Source organism: Corylus avellana, chromosome ca3, assembly GCF_901000735.1.
Source record: "Corylus avellana chromosome ca3, CavTom2PMs-1.0".
Lineage (NCBI taxonomy): Eukaryota > Viridiplantae > Streptophyta > Magnoliopsida > Fagales > Betulaceae > Corylus > Corylus avellana.
The window spans coordinates 576,985-598,830 of record NC_081543.1 but is presented as its reverse complement, the minus strand read 5'-3'; the positions used below and the strand labels follow the sequence as shown (position 1 = coordinate 598,830).

At 34.5% G+C, this 21,846-nt stretch overlaps 3 protein-coding genes and 1 non-coding gene across 5 annotated transcripts; 1 reads left to right on the top strand and 3 right to left on the bottom strand.

Moving 5' to 3' along the window:
- Positions 1-1,181: 1,181 nt before the first annotated feature.
- Positions 1,182-1,922, bottom strand: LOC132176040 (protein indeterminate-domain 16). Its single transcript, XM_059588153.1, has one exon. It carries the CDS (start codon positions 1,856-1,858, stop codon positions 1,340-1,342), a length of 519 nt encoding a protein of 172 aa, XP_059444136.1. The 5' UTR covers positions 1,859-1,922; the 3' UTR covers positions 1,182-1,339.
- A 3,324-nt stretch (positions 1,923-5,246) lies between these two features.
- Positions 5,247-5,328, bottom strand: TRNAL-AAG (transfer RNA leucine (anticodon AAG)). The gene has a single exon. It is a non-coding gene; the product is annotated as a tRNA-Leu (tRNA).
- A 25-nt stretch (positions 5,329-5,353) lies between these two features.
- On the top strand, positions 5,354-10,180 carry LOC132175525 (uncharacterized). The gene is made up of 9 exons (XM_059587495.1): positions 5,354-5,684; positions 5,901-5,976; positions 6,280-6,319; positions 6,784-6,842; positions 6,922-6,959; positions 7,233-7,296; positions 8,692-8,745; positions 9,671-9,772; positions 9,963-10,180. Exons 1-9 carry the CDS (start codon positions 5,500-5,502, stop codon positions 10,017-10,019), a joined length of 675 nt encoding a protein of 224 aa, XP_059443478.1. The 5' UTR covers positions 5,354-5,499; the 3' UTR covers positions 10,020-10,180.
- Positions 10,181-10,285: 105 nt separating this feature from the next.
- On the bottom strand, positions 10,286-16,907 carry LOC132175524 (ubiquitin-like modifier-activating enzyme 5). 2 transcript variants are annotated; one of them, XR_009439435.1, is made up of 15 exons: positions 16,689-16,907; positions 15,987-16,055; positions 15,795-15,908; positions 14,669-14,797; positions 14,364-14,432; positions 13,127-13,279; positions 12,970-13,006; positions 12,782-12,864; positions 12,474-12,548; positions 12,025-12,099; positions 11,774-11,860; positions 11,541-11,656; positions 11,211-11,257; positions 10,427-10,621; positions 10,286-10,345 (listed from the first exon to the last, which is right to left on the bottom strand). XR_009439435.1 is itself a non-coding variant. In XM_059587494.1 (14 exons), exons 1-14 carry the CDS (start codon positions 16,776-16,778, stop codon positions 10,482-10,484), a joined length of 1,284 nt encoding a protein of 427 aa, XP_059443477.1. In that variant the 5' UTR covers positions 16,779-16,907; the 3' UTR covers positions 10,286-10,481. The 2 variants fall into 2 exon arrangements, 1 of the variants encoding a protein (XP_059443477.1); XM_059587494.1 differs by having other exon boundaries at positions 10,286-10,621.
- Positions 16,908-21,846: the final 4,939 nt, after the last annotated feature.

The window sequence follows — 21,846 nt, the reverse complement described above, 5'->3', positions numbered from 1 at the left end:
GCTATCCTGTCTTCTTCTTGCTGAATTTTACTCGCTTTTTGTTCTGATTCATTTGCCTTTCTATCAACATCAAGGTTCCGAACTTGACCCTGCTTCCATCAGGTTTGACTTGTTTAAAGCACTCTCGTCGATCGTCAGCCTAGCCTACACTTTCCCGGCCACCTCTTTTAATCATATCATCATCACATCTTAATCATGTTTAATTCGGATGTGATGATTTCCTTCTTTTAACACACCTAATTCCCTTCTTTTTCCCTTTCAACCCTCTCATCTAAACTCTTTTTTGTGTCGTATATATATATATATATCCACAGAAGTCCCAAGCAATCAAATGATTAAAGACCTGAAACTGTGTAGTGATCCAATTAATCTTGCAGTATCTTAACAATTCAATGAAATTGATCTTCTTACATTTCTTAATTCGTGTATAATTGTTGTTTAATATGCAAGTACCTAGACTTTCTCAAAAACCTATATGCTTCCGATTATCCGAATTCCATTCAACCTTCATGTGCTAGCACGTTTTCTAGATATTCTGACGAAAATCTAGTAGGTTGATTCACTCCGGGTACTGAGTAGCCTGCAGGCTATTAAATTGATTTACTGCAGATCTGTTGCACCTGCAGTTTTGTTAATCTCGCCAATAAGATCATATGATTAAAAAACACATGAAAGGTGAAAAGGAAACTTGCTAGAACACAATTATCAATGACTCAGGCTGCTAAACGGTATCATGAAATGATCAACTGAAATGGCTTTTTTGAGTGCCTGTCATCAAGACCCAAGATGATGAAATGGTTTTTCTTCTTCTTCTTTTTTTCCCCTTAATTAATCACTTCTTCTAAAAGAATTTGTTGAACTTTGCTTTAATTAAATCACCAGTTATTCAAAAGCTAAGACTTCTGCTTTGAGATAAAGCTGATGTTTATCTCAATGACAAAGACAAAAACAAGTCTTCAAGCATCAGCTAAGCTACATACAAATTCTAATTAAATACATAAAGAGTATGACTTCCTAAACTGCATGTGGAAACTTTAATTTAAAACTTGTGGCGACATTTATATATTCACCCCCTGGGCCATATAAAAAGATGATCATTGTGTTAATTATTCAGCATACAAATCACGATGATAAAAATAAAAAAATAAAAAATAAAAATAAAGATTAAAAAAGGGGGGGCATCGCGAAGTCCTCATCCAGCCACTTTTATTGTGTGCTTTAATTATCTTTTATACATTTATTTTGTGTCAAAGCAAATTGCAGAAACCCAATTTAACCCAGATTTTGCATACACATCACCTTGAAAGCATTTGAACACTCAATTCTATTGTATTGAGAATTAAGGCCTGCGGAACCTTTGCCTGCAAGACTGGCAAGTAATCTCCATGCACGTGGAATCTATCTGGCGGGTCGCCCTCTCCTTCATTCTCTCAGCCTTCTCCACCTCTTCCCTAGCCCTCTCCCACATGTGCCTTGCACGTGCAAACTCCGTCTGCGCCAACTCCATTTCTCTCCTCGTCAGCTCCCTCACCCGCTCTGCATACGCCTTCTCCATCGCCGCCAGCCGAATCTGCTCCGCCGCCTGCCATTTCAACGCCTCGACGCAGCTTGACTCGGACTTGACGTCATCGTAACCGCAAATGGGTCCGGCTAGAACGCAGTCCGAAGCCGGCTCGATTGGCCTTACGCTGATTGACAGCTGTAGGTCTAGCGCTGGGCCTGCAAAGGAATCAGACATCGTTGACCGATACCTTAGAGAAGAAGAAGCCGACGGCCGAGATGGCTTGTGTGATGAAGAAGGTACGGAGTGCGAAGTAGGGAGTAGCTGCAACTCCTTTTGATGATCTTCCTCTTCCATTGAAAGCAAAAAAAGGCTGCAAAGTACAGAGGAAATGATCGCTAAGGTGGTGGTGAGGGAGTTTGGCCTTGTGGGGGTGGCAAAAACTTGTGGCTATATATAAACAAAGCTTAACATGTCCAATTTACTTCTATGCCCGTGGTTCCCATGTAAAATGACTTAAACGTACACCTTAAAACCCGTAATATATATAACTGCCTACCCTTATCCATCTTTATTCTCTCGATCTCTTGAAATTCAACTTTAAATATAATAATTGAGTTTTAGGCCAAATTGTTGCTCTCTAGCATACTAAACTACGTTCATAATTGGTTAAATGATTAAGTAAAAATGTTAAATTATTATTTTAATTAATTAATTAATTAGTAGCTGACTTTATCACTGATATGTGCGGTGTGATAAAATAGGTCGTTTATTATAATTACAGACATTATTTGTCTAAATTTATATATTTTAACTTTTGGATTATAATTTATTTACATGTTATATCAAAATCTCACTTAAAAAATTAAAACTTTTAGACTATATATATATATTTCATATGAAAAAATCTCAAAATTTTACGTCAAAGACTTCATACATTTATGATTTACCCCTAGCTAAAACAATAAAATTAAGCAGGAGAATAATGCAACCCTTCATACTTACTTAATTGTCACACCTTTTTTAATTTTGATTGACGTAATGTGTTTTGAATGAGCAACCGTTATAAGATAAATATAATATATAATTGTAAAGAGTTAACAATAGTACTCTAATATATATAAAGGAGATTTTGGTAAACACCTGGATTTGAAGATATGAACAGATGTGAAATTCCGTTAAAGAAAAGTGGGGGGAACATATATAACATAACGGATCACGTTATTAGGTTATGAGTGGCTTTTTTGTGTTTGTTTCTCTTTTTTAACTTTGTTTATAAATTTACTTGACTTTTTCTTTTTGGGGGGAGATGAGATTGGATTTGGGAGGATGGATAGGTGTGGGTGTGTAATAATTACAGTCGCACGTGCGTGGAGGGTTTATAACTTTATGTGGTTAAGGGCATTTTTATCCTCCTTTGGGGAGGGGTTAATAGCTTTATGGTAGGCCTAGGTTGTCGGCCCCCAGTACGAAAAAGCCTCTCGCTTTCTCTTGAGCAGCCCATGCTACAGGCAGGTCGGCACGTGGTATGGTCACACTAGTGAGGCTGACCATGATTGTGGGTTACTGCCTCTGCAGCCAACTTGGACCCTTCATCTGTGGGGTCCTTTTTTACGAGACCTTTCTGCGTCTCACATCATGTGGGTCGAAAGTTTTTAGCAGATTTATCTGTTTGTGCATGCACTCAGATGTATATCAGATTTGGTCGATTCCCTTCAATCACCACCCTTCATTTTATTACTTTAAACCCTCTCAATCACTAATTAAGCCTTATATATATAATATTTAATTTAAATGTTTTTATTGCTTTCATCTCTATTGATTAATTAATGACCATTTGTTAGTTTCATTATTTCATGAGAATCATTTCAATTTTCATTCAAAACCGTACGTTGTCTTTGAAATGGAAATGTAATTCTGAAGTATCTTGAGTTTTGCTCATCATAGCACTGCATTTCTGTAATTAATGTAGATTATGATGATGCATATATAACACAGCAATATTGCTCATCATAGTATCACAAAAAGTTTTGACACTACCATCTTGTATGAAACACACAAAACCCGGCTTAATTACTTTGATATTCTTAGTAAAAATGATGTTGAATTCAACCACACGAATTTCTTGCACTTTTGAATCCTCATTTTTTTTTTTTATAATATGTAATTGCTAAATGGATTAAATGAAGACAGCAAGAAATTATAAGAATGCTGAATTCAAAGCAAGATTGAGTTTCTATGCAATTCTTTCAGTCTAGATTGTTCATTTGTCATGAACAATAGGGAATGATACATGTAAGTGTGCATAAAAAAGAGAGACAAAAAAATACGGTTTTAGAGTGGTTGGGACACCTTATCAGTCATTTTAGAGTAATTTGACAACTTTCAAAGCATAATTTTGTTTTGAGAGAAGAATGGGTAAGGTGGTTGGACCACCCTCGAACGACCATCCAAAGCTAATTAACCACTCTGGCCTTTTAAGGTGAGGGGTGTTTGGACCACCTAAAAAGCTTCTTCTCTTTTTTTTTTTTTTTTTTTTTTTTGTCGGAGATGGCTGGACTACCTCTAACACTGCTTTGAGAGTGAGTACACAATTAACCATCCCCTCGCTATGAGAAGGTAACCTTAATTTTGTTGTTGTTGTTGTTTTTTTTTTTTTTTTTTCTTTTATCTTTAGGATGTTGGTTTTAATCACTTCTGTTGCCAATTACAAGTCCTGTAATCCTTTAAAAAAAAAAAAATTAAGGGATCTCAATACAATTTTTCTAAGCTATATATGTATAAAATGCCATGTAATTTTGGCATGCACAGGTGCTTGTCTTTTCAAATAATGCCTTTTTGTTAAGGTTGGAGTACAAACTCATTAAATTTTGAAGTAGAGCAGTATATTTTTTCCGATTATTGTGATGTGATTGTGAAGGTAGAAGACAAACTGCACGGACAATATATTGTGTACATTGTATTATTCCATCTTATCTCTTGGGAAACATAAATAAAATTCAAATTGAATTCCTCCCCTGGAGACCTTGTTTGATAAACCTCTTCTTAATTTCTTCATTTTATTAAAAGAGTCAAAACATTAACTATTTTTTTAAAAAAATAATAATTAGTTGTTTTTAGATTGTTTTTAGTTGTTTTGAGTTTTTTTGTTAGGTTTGTCGGCTCCTTATTTGTATTTTATTTCATGTAATCTTCCCATTCACTTTTTCCTTTGAATTGATTAAAAAAAATAAAAGCTTGAATGCTTTGTCACTTTCATATTAATCAAGTTACCAAAAAAAAAAAAAACACTTTGATAAATGAAATAGCCAAGTTTTCCCATTAAAAAGAGATTGCAAACAACTATTTGGTAGGTTTTATTATCTGTTAAATTATATATGGTGCATTTTCTCTAGGCTATGTTTGGCAAAGGAGTGGGCATGAGGAAGTGGACCAAAACTGTAACAGATTTAATTGATGTAAAAAAAAAAAAAAGTAAGAATATTTTGTATAAAAAAGTGAAAAAAATTTGTTTTGTATTGATTTTTTTTTTATTTGAATAGTAATAAAAAATGATTTATGTGATATAAAAAGTAAGAATATTAGGGATTAATTTTGAGATAATTTTTTTAGGATTTTGGGTTCAGTCCGATTCACTCCTTTGCTAAACACATCCGCAAGATATTAGTATAGCCCTTAAATGACTGCCTAAATCAAGAAATAGTCCAAAATTTTTATTAAAAAAATAAGTAAGAAGGAGAAAATTTTGGGAGAGTGGGATTTGAACCCACGCCCTTTCGGACCAGAACCTTAATCTGGCGCCTTAGACCAACTCGGCCATCTCCACACGAATGCGGAGGAAATTCATGCCGTAATTAATTTTCCTAGCGCGCGATCTTGAATGTCCAATTTTCCACTATAGCTTTCCCGCTACTTTTTTCTCAGCCCCCGAGCCAGTCAAACAAAATTTTCTCGGGAAAGTGACTGTCAGTCACCCATTCCCTTCGCGATCGAACTCCATGAACTCTCGCGAGCTCGCTCTGGTCTCCACGGCCACAGTTTTCGGCGCTTTAGCATCCGCCCTCGCTTTCCGCTTCTTCCTCAGCCCTAAAAAGCATTTTCCCCATACCAATCCCTCGCAGAACGGCGTCGTCTCCCAGAACCGCTCTTCTCGGAGCCCCTTCGATCCCTCCAAGCGCACAGGGTCAGTATATAAGTTCTGATTATTAGTCTCTTAGTTTGTTCTGTTTCAGTAACAGATTAAGCTATTGGATGGATGGACATTGTTAGGGTTCAAGGTGTACATGAATGAATTTCCTCTACTGTACTTTGTTATGAATTACTTTGATTTTTGCCTCTTTTTTTGTTTTAAAAAAAAAGATAGGATTTTTTTATTCGTTTATGTGAATTTTGGATGCAGATATTTGTCATGGGATGATTATTTTATGGCAATTGCATTTTTATCAGCTGAAAGATCCAAAGACCCTAACAGGCAGGTGAAAATCATATGCATTTTAAACACGTCATTTTAATAGATTCAGTTTTCAAGAAATTTCTCCAACTCAATTTGGAAGAAAATTTATCCCTCCCACTTACTTTATCTTCACAATCCTAATACACAGAATTTGAGGCACTACGTTTTTATTATGTTTGTGAACAAAAATACTGCAGGAGGTGCTTGACATGGCTAAAATGCTTTATTTGTGTTTTGAAATGCATGATTCTGCATCTGATGTGGGTGTTTTGCAAATTTACCTGTTGAATCCGAGCCAATGGGAGTTTCATATTTGGTGATGCAGGTGGGTGCATGCTTAGTGAGTCAAAATGGTGTTATTCTCGGTAAGTTCAAAAAATGGTATCCAACGTGAGGTCTGAAGTATTTTATGAGTGTCTTGTTTACATATGCCATGAAGGAAAGGCATTTAAGATTCCAAAAGAAAAAGAATAAAAACATTGATCGTTTTAGCAAACTCCAGTATTTGGAGTCGGACATTGTTGATGGGACCAACTTTTTCTCGGACACAGTTGGGGGAGGGGGACAAGGAACTTCTCACTTTCAAGTGAAATAGAGAAGAGTCATTTTATAGTTAAGATTTTATTTTATATATATGATGCCACGTCAGTTAAATTTTTTAAATGATGTGGTAATGTATTCATCTCGGTCAACTTCAACAATTTACAGGAACACCATCAAGCTGCCCATTTTGTCTTTATGGCTTCTGCTATTTTTGAGTTTGACAATTACGGGGAAAATCATATATTGCATGTTGTATGAGAGTTTCATGGTCTATTTCTTTGTTTAGGCATTGGCTATAATGGATTTCCAAGAGGCTGTTCTGATGACAAGCTTCCTTGGGCAAAGGTCAGCATTTTATAACAAATAAATTTCTCTTATTATTAAGGAATAGCTAGTAGTAAATCTGCCTCCTCTTATGTTCCAGAAATCCAAAAGCGGGGATCCTTTAGAGACAAAGTATCCGTAAGTCTTGTGATCTCATAAGCTCCTCCCTTCTTTCGAAACTTATTGTTTTGTTAAATACATAGGTTTGTTCCCAAGTTTATTGTGATCCACAATAGATGTTTGATGTTCTCTGTTGCATTCATCAAATATAGTGTTCCCACCATTATGAGATCATATATGCAAATGCTTGATACTTGGCTAAAATCTTTACCAAGTTATTATGTATCTTAGTTTAGATTAACTTTTTTTCATCCCTTTGTTGCTCTTTACATTCTAAATTTTCTACTGCAGTTATGTTTGTCATGCTGAAGTCAATGCTATCCTAAACACAAATCACGCTTCTGCTGCTGGTCAGGTTTGTTTCACACATTGTCCATATTTCGGTTTCTTTGAATCCTTTATTTGTATCATGTTTTATTCCTCCGGTATGGATTAGAATTCCCTGAAATTAGGTTGTTTGAATTTCAATCAAACCTCACCTGCCCCATGGATTTGGATTCCTAGCAATTTGTTGCTTAGATTGTTAGAGGGGGGCAATTCAGACAACAAATGTAAGAGAATTCTTATAGGACTCACCTGTCTGAACAAGAGAGTAAGATGCTTGAGATTTGCTCAGGCAAGTGGGTTTCTTAGGGACTTTTACATTTACTGCTTGAATTGCTAACAATTCGTGCAACAAAATTGTTGAAAATTTCTATCCATGCCCTAGCCAGCCTAAGGTGTGCAGGGTAGGTGAGCCCCGCAACCAGGTTGCAGGGCCCACCTACTTTAGGCAGCCTTAGGGCTGGCAAAATGGATAATCGGGTAGACCCGATTAGGACCTGCGACCCGATTACCCGAAATACGAACACGACCCGTTTAGCTAAACGGGTTAGCGGGTCTGACACGATTATAACACGAAAAATATCCGGGTAACCCGACACGACCCGCTTAACCTGTTTAGCATAACCGGGTCATATCGGGTAGACACGACCTGACACGACCCGTTTTTTTTTAAAAAAAAAAACCTTAATCAAAATTGGAAAAAATAATTTAATAAAGGGATATCTTAGGCCAAAAAACTAGTCAAATTTATCCTAACCATCCAAGAAGAATAAAAAATTTTAAAAGAGAATGTTTTAATATATAAATAATGATTTAAAAGATAATGTTTTAATATATAGACCCACATAGAAAAAGTAACGGAAAAACAAGGAATATGCCAGTGAAGTGAAAACTGTGAAGTCGTGAAGTGAAGAGTGAAATGAAGCCGTGAGTGAGTCAGTAAGTGTTAGGGTTAACTTAGTTAGAACTTAGACATAGGTTTTTTTATAAAAAAATAATAATAATAATAAAAATAATAATAAAAAATTAAATAACCCGCCAGACCCGATTGACCCGCCAGACCCATTTATTAAACGTGTCTTGCGGGTCGACCCGCCAGATACAAATTTAATCGTGTTTTAATCGGGTAGACCCGATTAAGTCTCGAATCCGATAAGTCCAAACCCAATACCTGTTAATTTCGTGTCGTGTTCGTGTCGGGTTCGCGGGTCGTGTCAAAATTGCCAGCCCTAGGCAGCCTCAGGTATGCAGGATAGGTGGGTACACATCTTGAATTTTCTTTATTTGAAGTTGAAATTAAAAGGGGAGTAAAAAACGTAAATATTGTCAATGATGCTTCCAAATTTTTTTCACGATCCTGCTACTTTGTTAGAATATGAGAACTAATGATACTGGAAGACTGTTTTGTCTCTTTATGATGTTGCAGAGGCTTTACGTGACAATGTTTCCTTGCAATGAATGTGCCAAGATAATTATTCAGGTCTGGTTTTAATGTTCCCGTTCTGTCTGTATAACAAAATGATCACTTGAGATATGAAATGCCCCCCACCCCCAACTACATTTTGTTTCTTCATCCATGAATTTCACAACGAAACACCCCCTCCCCCTTTTTGTCAAAGCATTAATCAAACAAATGACCGTCATTTCTACATACAAGCCTGATAAGAAGGGTTGTGTTGAAAGTTAACTAGCACTATCTAGTGACAAGCTAATATTCTAGATGTTGAAACTACCCTTGTAGGTTGTATGGTTTCACTAAATTTTTTTTTGTAGATTACTTAAAATAGTGATATCCTCCAAACACCCGGTTTATTAAATTAACATGTGTCCAAAATGCATTTCTTTTAATCCATTCTATTAAACTTACATATGTCCAAAATGCAAGTGAAAATCACATGCATTACTAAAAAGAGTAATGTTAGAAATCACATTTTTATTTTTCCACCATCTCACCTTAGTAATGTGATAATGCTAATCAGTTCTTGAATATATATATATATATATATATATATATATATATTGGCAGAATGGGATAAAAGTGTGGTTTATAGTATTAGTCTTTTTGAAATCATATCTATTTTTAATGGAGTATATGATTCTCATGCATATTTTTAATAATGTTCACATGCGTTTTAAACACGATAATTTTATAGATTGAGATGGAGAAAATTCTTTCAACTTAATTTGGAAGAACACTTTATCCTCTCACAAATGTCTTTGCAAAATATGCATCCCCACTAGTGATCTCATGTAGGTCTTAGCCTTCTTACACGATACTTGTTTCTTAAGTATTGAAATCTGCCTTAGCATATACTGATTTTCTGCATATGTTTCATTCCCTTCTGGTCCCACTTTTCATAGTTAACTGTTTAATAGGTCTAATTCATCTTTCTTCTTTTTCACAGGCGGGGGTATCCGAAGTTATATATTTTGTGGAGAAGAGGTTAAGTGATTCAGACATTATATATGTTGCATCTCACAAACTACTATCAATGGCCGGTGTAAAAGTAAGCCTTCCTGTTTTCTTCTGAATCTGTCAAGTAATTAGACTCAGTTACATTGAGACCTCATAAGACAGATTTTTGTACATGTATGCCATGTCTAAAAGTGCAAAGTAAGTGGCTTGGAGTTGGGGATATAGTTGTATTGTTTTTTCCTAACAAAGCTTTTAATATGAAACTCTTTTCCGAGTTGCAGGTCAGGAAACATCAACCGCAGATGAATCAAATTTTAATCAAGTTTGAGGAGCCCTAGATTTCAGTCTTCATTCAATAGTTTAGTCAAACCTGATAATTATTTGTATTACATGTTAGTAAACTGATCAACTAAGCTTGTTACTGGCTGGACCAACATGTATTTTATTAATTCTTCGTTCTTGACTGGTTGTGATTGCTACAAATTGGATTTTGCTTCAATATCCTGTATTTGATGAAGTCATATGAAATCCCAAAAACCCTAAATCATCTCTCTTTTCCTCCAGAAATCTTGGAGCGTATTCCAGGCCAGGCTTTTGAGCTCCCAGTCCAAGCCTAGTACAAAAATTTAAACATAGCCCACAGCGTAGGACATGACCTACAACACTTATCTCAAATGGTAATAGTATCAGTACTATTTCCCCGACACCCCCAAAGGGTTGTTAGATCAATGGAGGCAATAAATACCTTTGACTTGCTAAGGAATTAGTTTTTTTGGGGAGGGGAGAGCTGTTGGTGAACGTTAAGTAGAATTAAGAGCATCAAGTTGCCTCCGAAGGTCGTCTAGATCATCAATAGAAACAAGTGGTGCGTCATGAGGCACCATTCTCTGAGGCTCGTCTGCACTTGGGAGCTCGCGAACAAGACCTTCTGGAAGAGCATCTGAAGTGAAAGCCCACGTTAGAGAAAAAAATCAGACAAAAACGAACAAGCAGGCTTTAGTTGGTTGCTAGCATGACATAATATCTGAATCCCGCCAAAATTCAAGGCTCAAGGTCTTTTGTCAAAAAAAAAGAAGGAAAAAAAAAATCCCCTTTTTCATGTCTGCAGATCAAAGAAAAGAATAGCTAATATCGGATAAAACAAACGACAAAATGAGCAGAGATAGATGCAACATAAAAAGTTAGGAGGTAAAGCGGGATATATACCAAGGGATTATCAGCTGTGGACTGAATCCCCACAGATGCGATAAGATCCTTAAACCAAACTAGGGGACCAATGTGTTAAAAGTGTGTTGGGCATTTTAGCATAATGCAAATCTACAGAACCTGTGAAGCGGTGCCATGCCTGCTTTCCTGGCACTAGTGCACAACACGGCCCCCCCTAAACAATTGAGTAAATGGTATCGCAAAAGAAAGGCCTGCCTTCTTTAATCAAACAACACAAGAAAAGGGGATAGTGTTCGATAGCAACTTAGCAAATATGGACCACAGACTATCTCGATAAGTTGAAACATAAAATGATGACTTACCAGAACTAGTTGCATCCATGCTATTCAGCTCATTATCATCTAGGACACTGAAAAATCAACAAAGAAAAGATATCACTAAACCTGACAGCTAAGAATCAACGAAAGGCAGAGTAATTAGTACAAGCCCAGCAAAGGGTATCAGCAATTCAGCATTTAATTAAGAATATGCGTTGACCCCAATTATAATCAGCATCAAGAGGCATCAATCTTTTACTCTAAAATTTATGTAATTCAGTACTCTTCATTTTTTTTTCTTTTTCTTACAAGTACTGTGAAACATTTCACCATTTATAATTATAACAAAACAAAAACGAATTTCAAGAGAAGCACCTGATGCTCCATTCATTGTCAGCATGAAGTGGGCCTTCTTCAACTGATAAGGATTCAGCTTCCATCTTTGCTTTAAGTGCAGCATCCCTAGCTGGCTTTGCAAGAATGTACTCTTGCTGCAAACAGAACATATCATTTCCACCATCAGAAGTGAAACTTATAACATGATATGTGTATGTTTCATAACATGAACTTTGGCGAACCATGGGTAGAATAAAGTTGAATTATGCTACCTGTCGTACTAGACAAGCTACATTTGAACACTGAGGGTTCGGCTTCATTTCCATGGTTGGGAAGTAGTCTTTAAGAGAATTATATCCCTGGAAGCAAGCAAAGCCAAGGCACGAGATCAGTATGTTGCCTGATTTTACAACAAATGTAGGTAGTGACCTTAACCTACAGTAGGTTGCCTCTGCTATGTGCAAGTCAGCATATATATATAGAGAGAGAGAGAGAGAGAGAGGAAGTTAATGTAAGGACTTACCAAGTACGGGGACACATTTCCAAACTTCAGCAAGAATTTAAGTGTGTTCTGGACAAGAAGCCCAGCAACAACTCCCTACAAAACCAAACAAAATTTGCCATAAAGGAAATACAGCTGTAAGAATAATAACGTACACAGCACACAATACAGTCCAGAGCATGTCCACAACTCAATCAACCACTAACAAATTACTGTCATTATTGTGTCCTTATAGTATTATACGGAAATCAATCCAACCCATCAAATTAGCTCAATTTCATGCAATGACAATGTTATGAATTTTATGATTGAGAAAAATTACAATCCAGCTCATCAAACATGTTAAACGTGAAAACATGTTATTCAAAGGATTAAGCTACCCAAGAAGTGCAGTTGATAGAATGTTGGAAAAGAAAACTTTTTTTTTTTTTTTTTTGATAGGTAAATAGTGGGAAAAGGATAACTTGTACCATGGTGGTAGGTAAAGACGCAGCACAAACCCCTTCACGCTTCAGTGTACGTTCATCTACTCCTGATGCTACTACCTGAACAACAAAAGGAGAAAGACATTACATTTATAGAGGATACGACTTCTATTTTTATTGAAAGTAGACAAGCAAGTATGATCAAAATAGAATCCTTCAACATCCAACTCACCAGCTATATAAAAACAGATTTTGAAACACCCAAACAGAAATACTTTACATAACGACATCTTCATATAGTAAATTGAGAACCCTGCACTCTCATCCAAGTTCAGATAAATGAAAGAACATACCAGGGGAGGTGCACATGCAAAACAGGCAGTTTCACCAGGTATCAACAACTGAATATGACCTGAAACAGCGTCCTCAGATACACCTGGCCAAATTTATGTTTTTCAAGTAAATTTCCTTACAAAGTAAATCAATGGACATCTACACATACAAAACTTCAAATCTTGCATTAGCCCATAATTCTACTTACCAGACTCCATCCATGTCTGACTCAGTTCATTGCAAGCCTGTATAACCAATAATAAAGTTAGATATGAAATATGAGAGAGAGAGAGAGAGAGAGAGAGAGAGAGATAAACCTCTGAATTTCAAACAATAATAAGACTCCTGTGTTAAAGTCTGATTACCTGATTAACAACCATCCTTGCTTCATAATTATCCACACAGCTTAACACCAGGTCCACTCCAATACCTTCTTTACTTGGACGAAATGACTTATTTTTCAAACTTGACATAAAAGTCTCAAAACCTTGCACTGTTGTAATGTTCAGTGTATAGCTCTAAAACACAGGATGAACTGATCAGCATGAGGGAAGCACTAATAGAACATGGTAAGGAGATTTTTTAACTGTGTCAAACCACAAGAGCAGCCATACATATTATAAATACATTTCCATCTCTTAACTTCTCCAAAATTTGATCTAGTCTCCTCATGTAAGTCCTATGACTTCTTTGTCATATGTAACAGAATTGAAGTTATGAAGTTCTGAGTTTTTATTCCAGCTAAACTCATCATTTTATGGCAATATACATTATATCAAACAACAAATACAGAAAATAAGAATGAACTTGACATCAAATTTTTCTGTAAAAGGGGCTGTTAAAGTGTAAGATATGATAAGGGTCTCTAATTATTTGATTTAGCATGGATATATGGTCACAGCCTATTCATAAAAGATGAAGCCAGACTAAACCTTAGGATAGGGTATGAGAAAAAAGAGAGCAAAAGTGTAGTGCCTTCATTGCAGAAGTGTTTAGGTAGATTCTCCTACATAGAAGCTCTTGCTAAATTCGTAAATCCAAAATCTCAAGGACTGTTTTATGCATCTGTATACTTATCCTATCTAAGCATGGCAATTTCAAATTAACATGTCATATGTGAATCAAAATTAGGAAAGCTAGCCAAAATTAATCAACTTCAAACCATTGGGTTTTATATTTATGACATGTTAAGGATGGGCAACCAGTAACAGACGAGTTCAAAGCCTAAGTTCATGATAAAACTTCAATTATGAGCTCCAATAAATTATATGGACCAAGGATGGCCAATTTGTAATGAGAAATGCTACATGCACGTCCAAATGTACACTCCTTGACTTGGTAATGAAAATTACCATTGGATTTTGGATCTATCCAAATTCATGGTAATTTTCATTACCACGTCAGGGAGTGGGCACTTGGGATTACATGTAGCATTTCTCATTTGTAAAAGATGTGTTTGAATCCATAAGTTCATTCAAGGATCCCATGCAGCCATGCTAGCAATGATGAACTATTCCTCAAATATGCAGATAGAGAATTCAAATATAACTTGACATATGTAATGAAGTCACGTAGTAATAAAAATCCAATAAAAGTGTTTACCTCAAGGACAACATCAGGATTTATATCTGAGAGGGTCTGCACAGCAGCATCTGTCTTTGTCATACCAGCCTGAAAAGGCAAATTGCATTACATCCATTACTAGCAAGATTATGTGTTCCTTCACTAAAAGAACTTTCTTATGCTAGAAAAATATAATCATCTTTGGTCCATATAACAGTTAGGAAGATGGAAGTTTAAAACCTTTGTCACTTGACTTTTGAAGCATGTAATATCCAGAAATGAGGAAACAATATGATAAAAATTTAAAACACGGAATCAAGAATAAGATTTATGTGGACAAAAACCTGTTCCGGACGAAAGAATAACCTATTCATGTTTGCTAACTCCACTTTGTCATAATCATATAACAAAAGGCGACCTATACCACACCTTGTCAGCATCTCAGCTGCAACACTTCCTACACCACCTATTCCCTGTGATCAATAAACGAAAATCAGTGCAACCCTACTGAAGGTGTTGATGATTGTAAAGTATTTTACATATTACAAATAAATATATAAGTTGGGCATATGGAAGAAGAGGACCAAAAACAACTTGACTCAACCAGACTTGGGTTTGCTATTAACACCCTAAAGATGCCAGTAAATCAGAGTATACAATTTCACCCAGTGGGCCCATGCTGAGTATTTAGCCACACTACCATCACTACCAGTGAGGTAGCCTCATCCTTTCGCTGCAAACAAAGTGATGGGAGTTTGCAGTAACAATTTCGAGATTTAGTTTCAAATACTAAAAGAACAACAATTTGATGCACACGTATCACATTACTTTCATAACCCAGAGTATATTAGCAAAAACATAAACATATGCATTGAAAAATTATAAAAATCACTTGCAACTTTCAATTCTTTTTTTTTTAAATTTTTTTTTTATAATTAATCGAAATATCATTAAAAGCGTAAGGTGACTCTAAGTACACAGAGAGTATACAAGAGAAGCCACCTAGAAAGTAGGGCAAAAAGAGCAAGAAAATCATGATAACTAATCACTAAAGGAGAAACATAAGGAGTTGTCAAAAGATAGAAAGTGTATGCAACTTTCAATTCTTTTGTGTTAAGAATGTAAAATTTGCCCTTAAAAGGTAGCTCAATCGGCTGGAGACCACGCCTCATAAAGCGAAGGTCACTAGTTCAAATCCCCAATTCCCCTTCTCTTTGGGGACAAAAAATTACTTATCCAAAAAAAAAAAAAAAACAATTATCAAGAACATCCAACATTATTGCACTGAAACAACAAAAGTAACTGTAGGTTTGAGGGGAGGGGAAAGTGGTCCCATTTTTGAATTAGTTTTCTAAAACACTAATTCACATGTGCGACATATGCATATCACATAAAAATGTGTAATATTGTACAATAGACTTCCATTCTATAGCAACAAAAGAAACGTTGAAAGAGGAGATAAATACAGACAACTATGGCAACCGAGAAGTCCCTTATTCTTTCATAGTTCTCTACAATTCCCATCCTCTGAAGTGCCATTAGCCTACTATAGGGATTGCTATCTACCACCTCGGCGCTCATATCCTGCCACCATGACAATTCATGTATGAATCAGTAATATAATCATCAACTAAGAGTGTGCAAAACACAAAAGACAGATACCTTGACTTTTAAACGCCGAGCAGGTCCGGATCTTTCCATACTTGTGAGATGTTCTACACGCAATCGTAGCTACAAAACACATTCATATAAATCATAGGCAAGGTTCAAAATGTCACAAAAAAATGTTAAGAAAATAAAACATTGTTAGTAGAACCATAAAATAACCCTATATATATATATATATATATTTCCGGAACTTCAATCCCATCTTTTTGGAACCGAGAAAGCCAAACCAACAAGTCATCATATTTTTCCTAACCAGCACAAGGTAATGTACGTGAAACAATAGCTTTTACTCTCTTATTGCATAATTTTCTCGGCAACCAAGCATAAGCACACAAAAAAGGTAACAAATGCCGTTTCAGTTCTACATTGATCTATTATCACAAATCAATTGGACTTAATTTTAAGAACTAAAATTCACAAAGCTAGCCAAATTTTCATGTTCTTAATTTTTCAGTTAACACCTTAATATTATCATTAACGATAAGAACATAGATTTCTACGCCATCAAAGCTAAACTTCAAATCCGAATCCGCCCCGATTCTATCTTATTCGAGTAGTCAGACTGAAAACATAAAATCCAGATTCAAACAAAGGTCCACAAATTCTAACATTCATAAATTCTCATACACAAACATGCATACGTGCATCCATCTGTACATAATTATGTACTTACGTATGTATATGAATCCGAAATACCTTATCGATTGAAGCACGATGAGAAGGATCGTGGAGCGATTGGTTGAGAGATTCGAGATCATGCAGCAACTCTTTCAGTTCTACCTCCATTGCCTGTCACTTTGTCTCTCTCTCTCGCTCTTCCCTTGCTTAAGCTTTTTGTTGTGGAATTTTGCCAAATCGAAAGCAAACGGAGATTCTTTCAGTCATCAGACATTTTGAGGTTTTTCCCCCCTTGTGTTTTTTTTTTCTTTTTTTTTTGGTTAGTGTTTGTTGGTAAGGCCCATTATAAAGCTATCCGGGCTAGGCTTTCTGATATTGGGTAAGGTTTGGAGATGAAAGCCCAACTATGAAATGGGCTATTGTAAGGCCCAATACATATCGATCCCAGTCTCATGTGTTCAAATGAGTCTTTTTAATTTCCCATTTTCTCACTCTCCCGCTTTGATTAGAAAAATAAAAATAATAAATAAATGAGTCTTTTTAAAATACAAGTATTATTATAACTTAATAAGAAGATGCAAATGCTATAATAGTTTGAACTTGGAGTAATTCTATAAGTCACTCTTATGTCCATTTTGTTTCACTTTAGAAATGAGGTGGCTTTTAAAATCATCATTTGATCAAAATTCAATAATGATCAATCATAAGTCCAATACTAATTTTAGAAGCCATATTATTTTTAGAGTGGTACAAGAGGGACATAAGAGTGACTTCTAGCATTACTCTTGAAGTTATTCTCATCGAAAGTTTATTTAAGGGAAAACTTCATTTAATCCTCTTGAATTGTCACTACTTTTGCAATGTCCTCCTTAAAGTTTAATTTCTCTCAATTTAGTGTATTTATATTTCAACTGTTTTCAATGTCACCCCTCCTCCATTAGAATTTGCTGTTAATTCCTAACTGACCGGTGTTAACATTTTCAAAATAATCCAATTTGTTTTAGGAAAAAAAATTTATAAATATTAAGTTTTTGGTTCAAATTTAATGATATTTGCAAAAAATAAATAAATTAATTAAATTAAATAAAATTGGGGGTATTTTGAAAATTTTGTTGAGATTTAACGAAAAATCTTAATGGATGGGAGACATTGAAAAAAATTAAAAATTTGATATACTAAATTGAGATGTTTTAAACTTTATGAGAACATTGCAAAATGAGTAATAATTCATGAGAATAAGTGAAATTTAAAGGTAGTGAAAATTGTATAAATTAAAAAGGATTGGAATTAGTTGCAATTTGTTGATAAAGCTATAGCCAATTTGGACAGTTTTACAAAAAGGGTAGGCATGGGGCCAATCTGTCTAAGAGTTTGTTTGGAATGACGCTTGAGAAATAGAGCTTTTAAGTCAAAAAATATTTTTGGGCAAAAAGCTTTATTTTTAAATTTTTACCAAAAATGCTTTTTGACAATTTTTTTAGTATTAAAAGCACTTTTAAGCCCCTCAAATGCAATCTCAAACACGCCATAAGCTTAGTAGGCCTTGCACTTTGAAATGTACGAGGCTGATGGCCCCACACCAGACTTTAGGACCATCCAATTCGATAAAAAAAAAATTACAGTCAATCCATATCATTGTAAGCATTAGTTAAAGTTTTGTTTATGAGAAAGTTGTATTTAGTTCCGTAGGATAAGTCTAATCGGGGCGGCTAAATAAAAATTGAGGCCTAAAATAAAAGGTTAAACATAAGATTTTTTTTAATTTTAAAATAATAATAATAATAATATATTTTATATCAAATACGAATATTAAAATAATTAATTTAAAAACCATAATAAAGGTTTTGAGATGCAAAATTATAAATATGATAATATGACTAATTCATATTATGTTTATAACGAGTAATGTTATTTAGTAGAATGTTATACAGCTACCACATAATTAGAATGACGTGACAGTGAAAATCACCCATATATATATATAAGAGTTGATTTAATAGATAATCTTCTTCAGTGTCACATCATTTTATTTTTTTTTTGTTTGATAAGTCCGCACAAGAGAAGAGGAAGGAGAGTTTGAACTAGTGACCTCCGTTTCTAATGCGTGATTCTCATTTGATTGAACTATCCCTTGAGGACTTCATGTCATCAAATTGGGTTGAAAATATAGCTTTTAAAGCCTGAATTAGCTTATTCTTTTTTAAAAAAAGAAAAAAAAAATCATTTTTTTTAACTTTTTTTCAAAAGTATGTTTTGACATATTTTTTAGAGCAAAAAGTCAATATATATATATATATATATATATATATATATATATACCAAATTGACAAACTTTTTGTTGGACACAATTTTTTATGTACTAAAATTATTTTTTAAGTTTCGTAACATAATCTCAAACAAACTATAAGTGTCATTACTCTAATTTAATTAAAGAGAGGTGGCTAGAAGTCTCATCATATATTTTTTTTTTATAAAAAATATATACATATATATTTGAAAGGATAATATATTGAGATAGGGAAAGCATCTCATTCTCTCCCACACATGGTCCTAAATCTAGATTTTCCTTTTTCATGACTTTCAAATCTTATCACAAAATTTTCGCTTTCTATACGCCACCAATCTATTTTCCAAAATCACGTGGATCCCACAATCAAAGAAAATTCAGATCCTTTAAGCACTTTCACTCCCAACTTGCAATAGGTCCAGCCTTTGCAATATTCACAGGGAACAAAGAGTTGGATAGGCTACCCACCCTTCCATAAAGAATATTACAGGCCTCACACTCTCCCAACCCTAAACAGTAAATACCAATGTCAATGCCTGTCAAACTCTCTCTAAATCAATGCTAATATATTCTACTATTTTAGCCTTCATATTTTATTCTTTCCCTAACCCCTAATTTCTTGGATGAAAGAGAATAGTAGAAGCCCTAGAGGCCTACCTCTACAACTAGGAAGTGTTCTTGTAGGATTATATATCTTTGATTTTACTGACTTTATTATTTGTATAATAAATAATCTCATTTTTATAAGAAAAGTGGGGTAGGGGGCAGGGAGGCAATAACCAATAAAGGCAAGCATCTATTATTATTTTTAGTAAATACCAATCAAATAAATAAAATATCTTTATATTTGCTAATGCCTCTACGTTTTGTTTATATTGAATTGTCTATTTACTTTAGAAAAATATTAAGGGTTAATAAGTTTTTCAGTTTATATTACCTTACAATATACGATAAAAGTTTACTAAATAACATTATTCAAACAAAAAATAAAATACATAGATTAATTTGAAAGTCATGACCGGAGTAATAGAGAATGAAAAATATTATTTAGTACACTATCCATCTTACTGAGGTGAGGTGACAGTATTCCTCTATGCTTGATTTTTCCCTTTACTAAATATGACTGTAATAAACAATTTTCGAATTAGTTCATATTAAAAAAAAAAAAAAAAACAATAAGTGATATAATGCCACATCAGCAAAATATTTATATATATAAATATCTCGAGGGAGAGAATCCAGCTAAATCTGTCGAGTGTACTATAGATGTAAGACAAGACAGCCATCTTTTTAACTTATGTATGATCTAACCGTGTCGTATTATATGAACTATCGATCGTTACATAGAGATATTTCAGTTGCTTTCCACTAGACAAGCGGACTTTTATGTATGATTTCACTACTTAGGCCTCAGGGTGCTTTGGTCCATGAGTTTTTATGCTTTTTTTTCTTGCTCGGGAACCTGTCGGATAAGCATGCGGAATCAAAGAACATTTTTTGTTTGAAAGTCCAATTTTGAAAATGACAATATTCTTGATTATTCCTAATGGTATTCAGGTTGGGTTCTTCATCAAATTAAACCCGTTGGATTAGGATATGTGGTTTTTTATTTTATTATAAAACACGTATCTCAATCTCAACAAGCACGCTAAACTGGAGTCAAATCTTCTATGATTTATACCAAACTGTTTGATTCATTTTTGGCCAAAGATGATCAATTTATTATAGGTTTTTTGGGGGTGGGAGGGAATTCTTTATTTACCCTTTTAAATTATCACGACTTTTTCAATATTCTTTCGAACTTTAAAATTTTACAATGTTGATGTTTCAATTACTCCATATAATAATAGGATTTTTTTGTTAACAAGTGAAATGTCACTTATACCTTATAAAATTTATAAAATACAAATATACCATTAATTGTGATTAAAATAAAATCCAAAATATGAAAAAACTAAAAAAAAAAAAAAAAAAGATGACCTTTGGCTAGTTGGCGGGCTGTGGGTATTTTTTTTTCATTAGAATTTTTTCGCTAAATCCTAATCAAAGGGTAATTGAAGGGGTTGATATATCATACACTCACGTTACAATTTTTTAAAATTTGAGAGAGACATCAAACAAGCCGGGTAGTTGAAGGGCAAGTGAAATTTCATTTTTCATTTTGGTTTTGAACAAAGTTTTCTTTCAAATTAATTAGGTTGGAAGAATTTCCTTCAACTTAATCAATAAAAGTGACATGTGCCATTTAAATATATGAAATGCACATTTTTTTTAAAAAGATAGACAAAATTAAAATAAATTTTATTAAAAACTTATATACATCTCACGTATTATTAAAAAAAAAATAAAATACATGTAACTTCTCCTATTCAATTTAAAGAAAAACTTTGCGGTTTGTTTTTCTTATTTTCCTGTAGTTCTGCGTTGCTGACTAGTGACTACCCCGACATACAGTACATGTGTAGGGATTTGACAGAATACCTTTTAGCTGACCAAGATGAGGCCAGCAAGCCAGTTGAGCTTCCCTGTTTCTTTCACCTGCTCTGATCAGTTCACTGTATTTAGTTCAAGCGTGATCAAAGTGATAGCGTGGCACGTACCATCAATTATTGTAGAAGGGCCTTACCATGCACACGCAGATAGATGGATGTGCTTTTTGGCAATCAATTTGAAGAAGCTGGGCCATGGAAATCATGTAATTGCTTTCATTACTATGCTTCAGCATGAGAAGCAAGAGCAGCATATTATTAGTTGGATAATGCCAATCTACAGCAAAGCTGATGCATGTGGTCATATACTTCAGTAGGAGAGATGTACCATAATTATATTTGTTGCATAAAAGTTGGCCCATCACTGTTTCCACGACCTTGTCAATGTTGTTCCTGGTCTTATCATCGATCCCTCAGCAGCCACGAAAAGTTGTGCTTGAAATAGTGGATCAGTTTGGTA

What these genes read in the sequence shown, in the direction of transcription:
- LOC132176040 (XM_059588153.1), bottom strand. Translation starts at nt 1,858, where the DNA reads ATGGAAGAGGAAGATCATCAAAAGGAGTTGCAGCTACTCCCTACTTCG.
- LOC132175525 (XM_059587495.1), top strand. Translation starts at nt 5,500, where the DNA reads ATGAACTCTCGCGAGCTCGCTCTGGTCTCCACGGCCACAGTTTTCGGC. An exon ending in GTGCCAAGATAATTATTCAG is followed by an intron (nt 8,746 to 9,670) that starts GTCTGGTTTTAA and finishes TCTTTTTCACAG; the next exon opens with GCGGGGGTATCCGAAGTTAT. An exon ending in TATCAATGGCCGGTGTAAAA is followed by an intron (nt 9,773 to 9,962) that starts GTAAGCCTTCCT and finishes TCCGAGTTGCAG; the next exon opens with GTCAGGAAACATCAACCGCA.
- LOC132175524 (XM_059587494.1), bottom strand. Translation starts at nt 16,778, where the DNA reads ATGGAGGTAGAACTGAAAGAGTTGCTGCATGATCTCGAATCTCTCAAC. An exon ending in CTCGGCGTTTAAAAGTCAAG is followed by an intron (nt 15,909 to 15,986) that starts GTATCTGTCTTT and finishes TCATGGTGGCAG; the next exon opens with GATATGAGCGCCGAGGTGGT. An exon ending in TATTCTTTCGTCCGGAACAG is followed by an intron (nt 14,433 to 14,668) that starts GTTTTTGTCCAC and finishes TTGCCTTTTCAG; the next exon opens with GCTGGTATGACAAAGACAGA.